The sequence below is a fragment of the Simochromis diagramma genome, unplaced genomic scaffold (genome assembly GCF_900408965.1).
Source record: "Simochromis diagramma unplaced genomic scaffold, fSimDia1.1 OVJJ01000377.1, whole genome shotgun sequence".
NCBI lineage: Eukaryota > Metazoa > Chordata > Actinopteri > Cichliformes > Cichlidae > Simochromis > Simochromis diagramma.
The window spans coordinates 561549-576392 of record NW_024387037.1 but is presented as its reverse complement, the minus strand read 5'-3'; the positions used below and the strand labels follow the sequence as shown (position 1 = coordinate 576392).

The following is a 14844-nucleotide window of genomic DNA, read 5'->3' as shown; positions in this document are numbered from 1 at the left end:
GGAGAAGATGAGGATGTCATCCAGGTAGACAAAGAGGTTGATGAAGTCCCGGAGCACGTCGTTCACAAGGGCCTGAAAAACAGCTGGAGCATTGGTGAGACCAAACGGCATAACAAGATATTCAAAATGGCTGAGTTGAGTGTTAAAGGCTGTTTTCCACTCGTCCCCTTCTCTTATTCTTACCAGATGGTGGGCGTTGCACAGGTCCAACTTAATGAAGATGGTGGCCCCCTGGAGAAGCTCGAACGCGGAGCTTAACAGCAGGAGAGGATATTTGTTTTTAATGGTGATGTTGTTGAGGTCGCAATAATCTATGCAGGGCCGTAAACTTTTGTCCTTCTTAGCGACAAAAAAGAAGCCGGCGGCCACGGGAGATGATGAGGGGTGAATGAGACCTGCTGTATGTGACTCGTTGATGTACTTGTCCATGCTCTCACGCTCAGGCTGAGACAGGCTGGATAAGTGACTGGTCGTGAGTGGTGCGGCCGGGAGAAGGTCAATCCCGCAATCATATGGCCGGTGAGGGGGAAGCGAACGTGCCCTATCCTTACACACTTGCTTAAGGTCATGGTAAACAGGCGGTACGGAGGAGAGGTCTGGCGGCTCGGAGAACGGGAAATTGGTTAGCGGGTCCACGGAAGGTGTGGCGGCCTTTAAGCAGGACATGTGACATTCTTCTCCCCACCTCAGGATACTCTCCTTCTTCCAGTCAATCACAGGGTTATGTTGATGTAGCCAGGGATAACCAAAGACTAGCGGCGTGAGAGGAGCTTTGAACACATACAACTGTATGGCTTCAGAGTTCTTACCAGAGAGAGTCAGGGAAACAGGTTCTGTGATATGAGTGATGTCTGGGAGACGCTGGCCACTAAGCTCTGTAACTTGAAGTGAATGCGGCAGAGGCTCCATGCTAAAATTTAACTTAAGCGCCAGCAAGGCGTCAATAAAGTTCTGTTCTGCCCCAGAGTCAATCAGAGCCCTAAGAGAATGAGTCTTGAGTTGCACAGTTAATTTTGCTGCAATCATGAGCCGTGGAGGAGACAGTGAACAGGAGCCATCTCCGTGCGTCCCAGAGGCCTCTGGGTAATGTAGTTTCCAGTTCCCTGATGTGCTCGTAGGCGCTCGTCTACCTTCACACACAGTGTAATCACATCAGAGAGAGTCTTAAGTACATCCCTCATCATTAGTTCATTTTTCAGTTCATCGCAAACATTATTCAACAGGGTACTCATCAGTGCCGACTGCCCCCACCCGGTTTCTTCAGCCAACGTCCAAAACTCGACCGAGTACTCCGCCATACTCGATTTCCCCTGCTTTATGTTCAACAATCGGTGAGCGGCCGTCTCCGCCCTGGTGCCTTTTTCAAAAACACTTTTAAATTTAACAAGGAAGTCTTGGTACGTGATCTCAGGGTAAGTTCTTAAAACGGCTTGCACCCAGTTTAATGCCTGCCCACGTAGCAGCTGAACAGGCAATTTTGGCTCCATCAGTTTCATAGGTCCTCTGTAACTGTCTGGATTCCATTGTCACCTGGGTCAAAAATCCCACACACCTGTGAAACTCACCCGAGAAAGACTCTGGCGCGGGTAATGATCGGTCCGCGGAGGAGATAGCTGGTGCAGGCGCCGGAGGTTCGGAAGCTGGTAACTGTGGAGAAGCAGACAGAGGAGGAGTGGATGGGCTCACCAAAGGTATTTGATTAGCGTAGCCAGTTGCTGGTTAATGTGCCGCAGCATTTATTCGTGGCGTTCCAAGATTGCTTCTGGGGTTGAGTCAGCTGAGTCCATGCTGGCTGGATCGTTATTGTTACGGTTGTATGTAAAGGACTCAATTGCAGGACTCCAGGATCAGATTCACACGAGAGACTTGTATTTACAAGTCTACTAAGTGTATATACAAAAAGGTGCAGGGGAGTGCTTTGTACAACAGAGTGAGGGACGGGGCTCCAGGGAAATCCAAGGGGAAGGCACGCGTTCTCCAAACAATCCACACACAGCAGGATCTCACTCCAACACTCGCCACTCGAGAATCACACGGGGAAGAATCCAGGAAGTCTGGAGACAGGGAGACGTGGTTAAATACAAAGTACAAAGAAACACTTAACTGAACTTGCTGTGGCTTGACTTTCACTAATGCGTGGCAGACAACGATCCAGCAAAGAACAGCAGTCACCTCCTGGCTTAAATGCTCATAACCTTGATTAGGCTCAGGTGTCTCCTTTCTCTGAGGGCGTGGGCCGAGGGCATGAATCTGTCCCACCAACAGAAAGGAGGAGAAAGAGAATGGAAGTGAGAGAGAAAGATAGAAACCGCTGATCAGCGTCCAGACCTGACAAACACAATGCACTGAATCTCTTGAATGTCCAGTATATTCTAATCAGTACAATTTAAGCATTCACTGAACCTACAGTATCTACACAATTATCACATGTAAATATAACAATCATCACTTCCCAGCATCACACCAATATAATGAACTGTAACACAAATAATGCTCAGAGGTGAATGCTCTGACACAAGAAAGTCCCACAATCCCATTTGAACAGGCAGGAAACAAGAATACCTGCATATGTGAGGCAACAGAAAAGACCTAATGCCCCAAAATTAGGAAAAGTTGACAATTACATGGTCTTCAGTGCCCTCTAGTGGCTAAATAACCCAACTGCAGTGCACAGATCCAACCCGCAACAAAGGCTACCGTGGTAAGTCACATGCCTCTACCAATCTCGACAAATCTCCTAGCATAAACCCCCTGTAATTATTGTCAAAGTACAACCCGTGCTATAAGTGGAAATGGACTCGTAGAACTGGAGGGATTTTGACTCACATTTGCGCAGGAACGCACACGGCTGGAGATCCCTATTCCCCCGCACTCATGGGTCGTGTCCAAATTCATGGGCTGCATCCTCCTGAGGACCCGGCCTTCGCGGTCAACGTGGGCCGGGTCCTCAGAAGGTCGGGTAGGCCGGAAGTAAACGGCTGGGGAAATTGGACGGTCCAGCCTTCTGATTTGCGTCACCGCTGTCTCGGTGGAGTTTAATAAACTCAGCCGTCTGCTCCTTGCTATCTAAAATATAACAGGACACTGGCGTAAATTCTCGACTGTCTCACACTTCTGTTCAATCAGTTTTCTGTTTGACTTTTATTCAGCTGTGTAAACACCAAGGAAGAACCCACCCGGGGGATTAATAAAGTTTTATTTTATCTAATCTAATAACTTTAATCTCAGCCAAACCGATTTACTCACGAACAAATAAAACACTGAAAAAAGCCCAACAATAACATTTTTAGGTTGTCTAAGTGACTCATATATCACGTTTAACCTGAGTAGCGAAAGACCGCGGTGATGTGAAAATGATGTGCCGGGAGTTGTGCCGTTCTCGGCGGCTTCAGTGACCCTCGAGCTCCCGGCTAGCTGTCGAGCTGGTGGGTAGCAGACGTGTCTGAAAACGTCGAAGCACTTTTGCAAATATGCGATATCTTGATAAACCGAGCAGATATTTGATGTTTACACAGCTACTTTCTCGCCTGAAAATATGTTAAAAGTTTATTTTGTGACCCAGAAAGATTAGTAAGAGTAATTTTAAAACTTAGTAGCGGCCGCCATCGTTGGAAACTGGAGTTTGGCTGGGCCGCGCTATGAATTCTGGGATATGGTGGGCCACAAAGGACACACCCGACCCATCCTTCAAATTCGGGGAAAATGAGGACACATTTGTCGGCTGCATTCGGAGGAGTCTACGAATTTGGACAGCCTTCGGCGCGTCGCTGTGACGTAATCGGTCTACAAATACGTCCTCAGGAGGAAGCAGCCCATGAATTTGGACAGAACCATGGAGAAAAACATGCCTAGTGCTCCCAGGACTCGTGATACGGCAGGACCGTCATAAAAGCATGTGAGGTCATCACCGCAGCAAACAGTAAGAACAAAGTGGAACTTATCGGCAGATATTTCCAGTGAGTGCACTTATAACTATGTGACTGAAATAGAAGGAGACTTTCGGACATGAATTTTTTGTTAAATGGGGTGTTTGTGAGTCGGGGTTCCACTATTTATATATATATAGCCAATTATTAGAGATAGGTTGATCATATTTAAGATCGAAGTATTAATTAATGGCAGGACTTTTAGCAGTTTTGTAGGAATGGGGTCTAAAAGACACGTTGATGGTTTGGAGGAAGTAATTATTGAAGTTAACTCAGAAAGGTCAATTGGAGAAAAAGAGTCTAACTTAACATCAATGGTACTAAGAGTAGCTGTAGATAATATTACATCTGTGGGATGGTTATTGGTAATTTTTTCCTCTAATGATTAAAATTTTATTTGTGAAGAAGTTCATGAAGTCATTACTAGTTAACGTTAAAGGGATGGTTGGCTCAACAGAGCTCTGACTGTTTGTCAGCCTGGCTACAGAGCTGAAGAGAAACCTGGGGTTGTTCTTATTTACTTCAATCAGTGATGAATAGTAAGATGTTCTGGCTTTGCAGAGGGCTTTCTTATAAAGCAGCAAACTATTTCTCCAGGCTAAATGATGATCCTCTAAATTTGTGACTCTCCAGCTTACGAGTCATCTGCTTTAGGGTACGTGTTTGAGAATTATACCACGGAGTCAGGTACTTCTGATTTAAGGTTTTCATAGGAGCTACAGTATCCAGAGTTAGTCTGTGTGGTATCACAGTACTGGATACTGAAGAGAAGTTGATGAGCAGTGTTCATACATAAGTGTCGCTGCCCTCTAGTGACGGCAGTATGAAGTATGAAGGGCAGCAGTGACACTAAAAGTGTGTGTGCTGCAGGGTGCCCAACGTGGCTGGGATGGTGGTTTTCATGTGGATTATGACTATCATTTCATAACATTTTTTCATCCAGTTTCATTGCAGCCGGTGTGAGTACAACGGTTTAAAGGTGGGAAGTAACAAGGAGTTTTAGCATTTACTAGAATCTAACCAATCTTTACACAGATTCCTTTAAACAAATGAAAGGAACAGAGTGATAATTCTTTGACCCTTCGAGCACAGGACACTAAAACAATGAAACATAAACTTTAACTTAAAGTAATAAGAACCAAAAGTGACATTTTAGGGTTGGATTTTATTAGTTTTAACTGAATTCTATCCACATATTTTGGTTGACTTGAACAGAAGATTAGAAAATAACTTCATCTTCCTATGTTTTCTTCATGTTTGATTTCATTAACATGGCTTAGTTTTTCCTGAATGTCCCAGTCCGGTGGGTGAACCTGTGGACCATCCTGGACCTGATCTGCTGCAGGTTCAAGCCATAGATGATGGGATTGACGAGGGGTGGGACCACCAGGAACTGAGCAGCTAATGCATTCTGCAGGGCCTTCATTGCACTGCCGCCGCTGTAACGAGAGTACATGGTATCAAACATCAGTGAGGTGGTGAAGACCAGCAGTGTAATGAGGTGTGGCAGACACGTCTGCATGAATTTCCTGCGGTCGGCTTGAGATCTGATGGCAGCTCGTATCAGGTGGACGTACGACACCATGATTAGTGCAGTCTGTGACAGGTGTGAAAATATCAACATGAACGCATAGATATTGTTGAGGGTCGAGTCAGAGCATGACAGTTTGACCACCTCCCAGTTAGTGCAGAATATCTTGGGGATGTGGCGTCCGCAGAGCGGCAGCCTGGCGGTCAGGACGGTGCCCACGGCCGTTTCAAAAACTGAGAAGCACCAGGTGAGCATCAGAAGCTGGGCTACCTTCTGAGCTGTCATCAGCATCCGGTACTGCAGTGGTTTGCAGATGGCGATGTAGCGGTCATATGCCATGACAGTGAGACTGGTGAACTCAGAGAAAATATAACTATAAGTGACAAACATCTGCCCCAAACAGGCCGTGTACGTGATGACATAAGAGTTGGTCAGAAGGTCATGAAGCAGCTTTGGGTAGAAACTCGAAGCTCCACAGATCTCATTAAAACAAAGGCTGCACAAGAAGATGTAGATCGGCTCGTGGAGCGTTTTATCCAGGCTGATGGTGATGATGAGGGTCAGGTTTACAGACACGGTGAAGAGGTACGACATCAGAGCGAAGGCAAAGTAGATCTGACGGTTTGTCAGCGAGTCGTTCAGACCCTGAAGCACAAACACAATTTCAAAGTTATTCTCCATCCTGTAACGAGCTGCTAAAGGATCATCAACTCTTCATCATGTCAGAGTTTAAACACAAGCTGCACTGAGTCTGTATTCAGTTCAAAACTATTCTTTAAACAGAGTAACCATAGAAAAACATAAATTCAATCTTAAGGGAGGCAAGGAAAACAAAACTCAATGAATCCCACAGTGAAGGATGGGAACTTGTACTTGTGTCACTTCAGAAAGACTAAACAGAGTTCACATTGAGGAGCTCATCCTGTACAAAAGTGAACCACAGTGACATAAAAGAGATCAACATTTAACCTCCGTTCTTCATGTTTTCTGACATTTTCATTCAGATCTGCTTTAGACACTTAAAGAAGCTCTTAGATAAAGAAAAAAGGCTCGACAAAGAGAAGACATGATCTCAGGTGCCACCTTACCATCAGGCATAGAAACTTAAAGCACATGAGGACCTAACCTCAGTTTTTAATGTTTTCTTTTTCTAATCAAACAAAGAAACAAAAAGATCCAGCTGAGGTGGAATACACAATTATAATTTTAACATCTGCAGAAAAAACTTATTTAATTGCTGTGATTTCAAAGGAAAAAAAACTACTTTTAATCCTATGAGTAATTTATATACAAAGTTCTTTCTATTTCAACTGTCGGGTTGTAAAACAGGGAATCAGCAATTAAAACTGCACACAGCATTTCTGTCTTTACCTCTCAACATAAAAAGTCATTAATTAAGACAATCAACAGTAAACAGATGAGTTTCTTTAAACATCATAAGCTTGCAGCATGAGGAAAAGAAGCACTTTACATCTGTGCAATGAAGCTGGACTCAGCAACTCATTTAACAAAAACAGCAGAAACCGTGAGGCTCTTTCAGTCTGCTCTCACTGAGGCAGAATCTGTTACACCCTTAACTGAGAAACAGTCAAACTGAGAGTGAGAGTGAGTGAGAAAAACAACTCCAGGTCATCAGCACAGATTCCTCATCAACAAGAGCAAGTCAAATGACAGCAGCAGTCATCCTGTAAGAGGGACAACAAACATCAGCTTCACAGAGCAGTGTGAAGGTGTCTGTGATCCACACGGGAAGCTGCTCTTCTACACCTGACAAATGGACGGACAGGTGGAGAGAGAAATCTGCTGACGCCACGCCCTCCCCTCATGAACATGCCCAATAATAGAAAAACAGTATTGTTAAATTCTGGGCAGCCAACTGTTCAACTGGGGCCCAAAAACTTTTATAGTAAAAGTTAAGTATTTAGAGTTTATTCTTGCAGATTCCAGGAAGGAATCAGTATAAGATTACTAGCAACCACCACAACTGGCTTCATTAAATGTGGAGAAGTACTCTGATTCCCTCTCAAATGAAGGAACACCTTACCCTGTCTCTAAGGAAGAGGACAGCCCACAAGTTGCATCACCTGAACCCTGTTGTATGCCAAGAGTGAACAAGACATCAATTCACTGATCCACACCACCAGGATATACAGCAATGACATCGGAAATGATAAAAAAAGTGAGGGAAGGTAGTCAGAACTGAGGGAATCAAACTACTAGAAACACTTAGAAGGCAACATTGCAGACATAGAGGACAGTTACAAGTACCTGGGGATCCCACAGGCAAATGGGAACCATGAAGAGGCCGCTAGAAAAGCTGCAACCACCAAGTACCTGCAGAGGGTCAGGCAAGTCCTGAGGAGTCAGCTGAATGGTAAGAACAAGATCCGGGCTATCAACACCTACGTCCTGCCCGTGATCAGGTACCCTGCTGGGGTAATAAGCTGGCCAAAGGAGGAGATAGAAGCCACTGACATAAAGACAAGAAAGCTCCTTACCATGCATGGAGGGTTTCACCCCAAGTCCAGCACCCTGAGGCTGTAGGGGGGGGCCGGGGACTGGTGAGTGTCAGCACCACAGTCCAGGATGAGACAACGAACATCCAAGAATACATTGGGAAGATGGCCCCAACTGACCGAGTGCTCAGTGAATACCTCAGGCAGCAGAAACCCAAGAAAGAGGAGGGAGACGAGGAACCATCATGGAAGGACAGGCCCCTGCACGGTATGTACCACCGGCAGATAGAGGAGGTGGCTGATATCCAGAAATCCTACCAGTGGCTGGACAAAGCTGGACTGAAAGACAGCACAGAGGCACTAATCATGGCAGCACAAGAACAAGCTCTGAGTACAAGATCCATAGAGGCTGGGGTCTATCACACCAGGCAAGACCCCAGGTGCAGGCTGTGTAAAGATGCCCCAGAGACAATCCAGCACATAACAGCAGGGTGCAAGATGCTAGCAGGCAAGGCATACATGGAACGCCATAACCAAGTGGCCGGCATAGTGTACAGGAACATCTGTGCCGAGTATAACCTGGAAGTCCCGAGGTCAAAATGGGAGATGCCCCCAAGGGTGGTGGAGAATGACCGAGCTAAGATCCTGTGGGACTTCCAGATACAGACGGACAAAATGGTGGTGGCTAACCAACCGGACATAGTGGTGGTAGACAAACAGAAGAAGACGTCCGTAGTGATCGATGTAGCGGTTCCGAATGACAGCAATATCAGGAAGAAGGAACACGAGAAGCTGGAGAAATACCAAGGGCTCAGAGAAGAGCTCGAGAGGATGTGGAGGGTGAAGGTAATGGTGGTCCCCGTGGTAATCGGAGCACTAGGTGCGGTGACTCCCAAGCTAGGCGAGTGGCTCCAGCAGATCCCGGGAATAACATCGGAGATCTCTGTCCAGAAGAGCGCAGTCCTGGGAACAGCTAAGATACTGCGCAGGACCCTCAAGCTCCCAGGCCTCTGGTAGAGGACCCGAGCTTGAAGGATAAACCGCCCGCAGGGGCGTGCTGGGTGTTTTATATATATATATATATATATATATATATATATATATATATATATACGCTTTTCCAATTTTGACTCTGGAGAGTGGCACTCTGTGGGGACCGGGAGGAAGAACAGGAACAGTGAAGGGAGGAATTGTGGATTTTCAGGATGACAGCAGGCAACCGACTCCCACCCGGCAAGCAGAGGGAGCCACCGCAGGGGGGACTCATCCACAACCAATGGCAGTTACACCAGGGGTGACTCAGCCTCAATCAATGGCAGCTACACCACAGGTGACCCAGTCCCAACCAGCAGCAGGGACTTCAGGGGTGTCCACGTCCCAACTAGTAGCTGGGACATCACAAGGAGAACCATGAACATCCTGGACAGGGGAGAAAACATAGGGCGTGGTTTCGCTCAGCGGTGTTGGCAGGTCTACCAGAACGAGTGAGAGCTGACCTAAAAAAGAACCCAGACTTTGCGGTCGCAAATTCCACAAAATGGGAGAGACATGTGATACACAGACTTCAGCTGGAGCAGGACGAGGGGAATGATCCAAAGGAGACACCTAGACAGGGACTTAAACCCTGGACCATCAGATTAAAAGTCTGATGCTTTTCCATCTGAGCTACCCAGGCAACAAGACTCACGTCTTTGTCCTCTGGGCCACATATTGTCTTTCTTTTCTGTAAAAACGTGATCTCTTATCCTCTCCTTTTACTGTAGGTACTGGTGAGGATTTTCAGTTAGATATTATTAAATCGTCATTTCAGACAAGAGCCAAGGGAAGTATTTGATTCTAGGGGAAACATCGCTAGGCTGTATTATGACGTGTGATCACCCAACCTACCAAGCCCTAGGTAAGTCAATAGTATAATGGGTGAGGCCTGGGAGCTTCTGGAGGAGGACCTTCTTCAAATTCCACCTCCACTTGATGAACAAGAAAAAGGAGTTAGAGGAGGCGCAGGGGCAGCTGCTGAAACTGCAACTGGCGGAGGCCAAAAACAAAGTAAATGAAAAGAAAAAAGAAAGTAAGGAGGGAGCTAAGAAAATGCTGGTGGCAAAGCCTCAGGGCCATCCTGGGCCTGACTGGCCAGATCTGAACTCAAATCTGTATCCTGATGACCGATGGCCCGCCAATGGACCAAGGCAAGGACGACCTGCGGGGAATTGGGGGGCCGGAATATCACAGAGAGGGTGTGGTGGATACGGAAGGGGAGAACCAAGGGGTCGTGGTCTGGGGGGACCTATGCTGGACCCAAACGTGTGTTACAGGTGTGGAGAACAAGGACACTGGGCTCGACAGTGTCGTAAAGTGATACAACAAGAGCAATATTATCCAACCCAGGCACGTGGAGCCCAAAGAATGGGATATCAAGCTCCAAACCCAGGCATGGCGCCGGTGGCTCAGTATCCCGTGGCCGACTGGGGCTGGGGGGAGGAGCAGTACTGACGGGACCCACAGAGACCCGACAGTATGGGAATGGCAGATCCTATGTTGTCGATGACCGTGGAAGGCACAGAAATGACCTTCCTGGTGGACACTGGAGCGACTTACTCAACGCTGAGACAAAGACCAAGCAGTGCAATACTTTCCAATCACATGGTGAGTGTGGTGGGTTTCTCTGGGGTTCCAATGACTCTGCCAGTAACCGACCCAGCCCTGGCAGAGCTGGGAAAACAGACTTTGAAACACAGATATGTGGTGTCTCCTCACGTGCCTGTGAATCTGATGGGCAGGGACCTGCTCATTAAACTAGGAGCCACTATCATGTGTTCGGCTGATGGACTAACAGTTACACTTGTGGAAGTGGAAGAAGGCATTTTAAGACAATATCAGCTGTGGAAACCTTGAAAGTTACAAAAATTACTTGTAACGCGTTACTGTAATCCGATTACTTTTTTCAGGTAGCACTTTCACTTCGTTCTAGCTGCAAAAGCATGCAGTTTCCTGACAGCACTTTTTGGCACAGAGTGTACTCAGAGTTAGGCCTTTCTCATATGAAGCAATATAATCAGCATATAAACATTTAAGATAAAAATTTAAACCTCAACAGGAAGTAATCAGTAATTAATTACTGGTTACTTTTTTCAAGTAACTTGGCTAACACTGTTTGTTACAAGTGTTGGGCAAGTTACTTTGAAAAAGTAATTAATTATAGTTATAGTTACTTCTTCAAAAATGTAACTGAGTTAGTAACCGAGTTATAAGATTCTAAAAGTATTTAATTACTTTAAAGTAACTATTGACTTATATGTAACAGTCTGGGGGTCCAGGGTATAATTGGCCATTTTTAACCACTTTTGATGTTTCCTCTACATTTCACCTTTAAAAACTCTTTACTTTGCCTTGTTTGGTATCATTGTTTTCAGCACAACCTCACATGTCTGAATTTACAGTTATGTTTTCATTTTGACATACTGTGTTAACACAATTGATCTAAAATTGGACAAAAAACATACAATCCAAGTACAAAAAGTAACAATTTTACTGTAACAACCACAAACATTTAGTGAATCATATTTAATAACTTTAAATGCAAATATAAATTGTCAATTTTAAAATCCTATGCACAAGTTTACATTTTACCCTTTTTTTTAAAATAACCATTTCAAACAGTTTACAGAACCATCAGCTGTTCTTCAATAAGATGCCACAAATTATTTGTGCCACTCCAAATATTTCTGTCCACTATAAAGGAAACATCACAGCCTGATACCTGCAGGTCTGACAGCAGCAGGTGTATCACTCCTGTTTCTACCTGGAGACAGCAGTCGCCTCATTGTTCTGACACACAACACAAATCTATCCACAACACAACACACTAACTACACAAGACAGCACATTAACTACAGAAGACAGCACATTAACTACACAAGACAGCACATTAACTACACACTCCAAACACGCTAAATGTCACAAATCTCTCACATCTCAAAACTCTCTCTCTCTCTCTCTCTCTCTCTCTCGCCGTCACTCCTAAAACTTCCCCCTCTTACTAAACAACCAAATGTCATGTTGCCATAACATTTTTTGATTGGTCGACATGGTGCATTTTTCCACCAACACGAACGGGCTGTTTTTTGTTTCGTTTTTTTATTTTTTGCTCATAAGCAGAGAGGTCTCGCTGCGCTGTCCTTAGACAGTAAACGTGAAACTATTGAGGAAAAAACGCCGCGTATATATTGTTTATCATGACTCTGGTTTTATGTGGCCTATCAACACAGTTTATAAACTGGTATATGTCACCTTGTTGCTTTGTCATCTTGGTCATGTGATTGGCTTACCAAGACTACTTTATTCTTCCTCAGTCAAACAGCAGCACTCGTGCGATTGTTTTGCCCCCTGAGCTCCAGGTGTTGTGCCAAAAAGTGATTGTCAATGATGGGTTTAGATTTTGTTATTGTCATTTGTATTAAGAAATATTTAACCATATATGCTTAGAGGTGTATAATCATTTGTAGATTGAAAGAATGTCTCATCCTAGGAGGTCTGTAACAGCTCTGTGTAGCATGAAGGGGGAGTGCGTTCACTTCCTCTACAGAGTGTTCTGGCATAGATTACACACCCCCTAGGAGAGGTCGTATCTTCTCATGTTGATATATGGCACATGTATATCTCTTTAAGTATAAGAGCCTTTTGTTCAGATGGACCCGCTCCTGGCACCAGCGTTTGGGGAGTCTTCACAGGGTCACACCTTGACCTCACACACACACACACACACACAGTATTCTTTGTTCACATGTATACCTATGTAAGATGTTATATGTTAATGACCCTATGCATATTCATGTAACCACAATAAAAGGAGTGCTATGGGGAACCTGGCTGAGAGTCTGACGGTGGTCAAGTGGTGGAACGACACTCGGCCCCAGCCAGGTCTCCCTCATGCATGAGTAAACCAGAGAACTTTGGTGCCTTGTGTCTTGCTTTTTGCTGCGTAGCAGATTGTCCTTAACGTTCCAGCGAATAGGTTTATGCTACAAACCTATCAGTCAGCCAGAAAGTGATTGCCGCTGTAGCGCCCAGATTACTTACAGCTACTTCCGTGCAACTAATATAACCTGCGGTAAGCTGAAGACATCTTCAACCGTCTGTTTGTTGAAAAATAGTAACACGACCGCATTTTCTTGTTAGTAACGGTAACGGGGTTGTAATGATAGAAATAGAAATGAGTTAGATTACTCGTTACTGAAAAAAGCAACGCCGTTAGTAACGCCGTTATTCCCATCACTGATTGTCACTGTGTCAGAGTCGCATCATCACAGACGAACAGGGCCGGCCCGTGGCATAGGCCGTATAGGCAAATGCTAAGGGCGCCGTCCATCAGGGGGCGCCACGCCAGTGCCACAAATGTTGGAAAAAAAAAAAAAAAGTTGGTACTATTATTTCTAAATACAAAAAATAATCCCACGTTAATTAAAATGCAATGTAAAGCTTATTTAATAGAAATATTATTTGTTACAACATTACGCCCCCCCCCCCCCCGCACGGTGCGCCCCCTCCCTTCCCGTATCATGGTTCCTTTTGGACGTCACCACATCAAAAAATCAGCACAAGATGTCAAAACGGCCAAAACTGTCAGGTGCCCAGGGAAGAAAAAAGAGAAAAGAAGAGGAGGAGAAACGAGAAAAAGACAGAGGTAGGTAACGTTAGCCTACATGAAATTATTTGTCTGAATGTGATAGTAACCTAAATTTTTAGCATTAAGCTAATGTTACATGATTTGCTAATTGCTAATCAATAAATAGCTAGTTAACTGTTTTAACGTCAGTTAATATTGTGGAGGGGGCTAAATTGTTATGGAAAATAATAATGTAACGTTAGGTAATTACAGTACTCCCACCTTTCCCACCATTCCTCATTTGTATTCATCTTTTAAGCAGGTGTTTTTTGTTTACATTGTTATTGCCTTCTGGTTAGCTAACGTTTACCCTGCAGGTAATAGTCACTTTTCCACCCCTGTATATATTATAGTTGTAAGCCTAGTTGTTAAAGTGCACATCATTAATGTTAATTAAGCAATAGCACATGAGAGGGAATGCTGTTTTTTAATATGAGCACTGCTGTGATTCGGTCAAAGATAATCATAACATAACATTCTCATATGATATTATACTGTTACTTTGCATTCTGCTATTCAGCATTTCACTGTAATGATGACAATAAATTGAATCTAATCTAATTTGCATATCAGTTAACATCATACATATATCTCTTTGGTTTTTCATTTATATTATATCATTTCATTTTATTCCTGGAATCATATGTTTTTATTATTAGACTTTAATACTCAGTGGTGTCACATACTCCTCTCTTCAGATGCACTGTTGAAGTTTCTAAATCCCACCCCTGGGCCATCTACCACATCTACCGCTGCTGCTTCCACTTCAGCAGCACAACCCACCAGTGATGCAGCATCAGCAGCACAACCCAGCCATGATGCAGCAGCATCAAGCGGTGTTCCTGTTGCCTTATTTATATTGTATTTTTAATTTATTTTATCCAACTTGTTAACACGTTTTATTGTGTTTATGTATGTAAAATTTATTGTATTTCATATATTCATTTTTTATTTTTTGTATTCATTTATTTATTCATATATTTTTTTATCTTGTTAATTATTCTGATTGTGAATTTGCTTTCTTTAAGTAAAAAAAAAAGGTCAAAGACAAAGCTATTCGGTTTCTTGTGAGTACATACACTGCACTGCCGATGTAGGGGGGCGCCACCTAAAATCTTGCCTAGGGCGCCAGATTGGTTAGGGCCGGGCCTGCAGACGAACATAATCTGTTGAAAATTAAACACTGCTGTGCAGCCAACAATGCCAACCCTGGCAGTCGATGTTGAACAGAAATGAATGAAGCCTGAACCAACGTGTTGTTGGTGGAAA

The 14844-nt window shown here is 44.3% G+C and overlaps 1 protein-coding gene and 1 non-coding gene across 2 annotated transcripts; both read right to left on the bottom strand.

The window, feature by feature from the left end:
- Nucleotides 1-5125: 5125 nt before the first annotated feature.
- LOC120740820 (putative gustatory receptor clone PTE03) lies at nucleotides 5126-6539 on the bottom strand. The gene has a single exon (XM_040043294.1). It carries the CDS (start codon nucleotides 6136-6138, stop codon nucleotides 5203-5205), a length of 936 nt encoding a protein of 311 aa, XP_039899228.1. The 5' UTR covers nucleotides 6139-6539; the 3' UTR covers nucleotides 5126-5202.
- Nucleotides 6540-9515: 2976 nt separating this feature from the next.
- On the bottom strand, nucleotides 9516-9588 carry trnak-uuu. The gene has a single exon. It is a non-coding gene; the product is annotated as a tRNA-Lys (tRNA).
- Between the last annotated feature and the right edge of the window lie 5256 nt (nucleotides 9589-14844).

Excerpts from the sequence above, each read along its gene's own strand:
- LOC120740820 (XM_040043294.1), bottom strand. The coding sequence starts at position 6,138 with ATGGAGAATAACTTTGAAATTGTGTTTGTGCTTCAGGGTCTGAACGAC.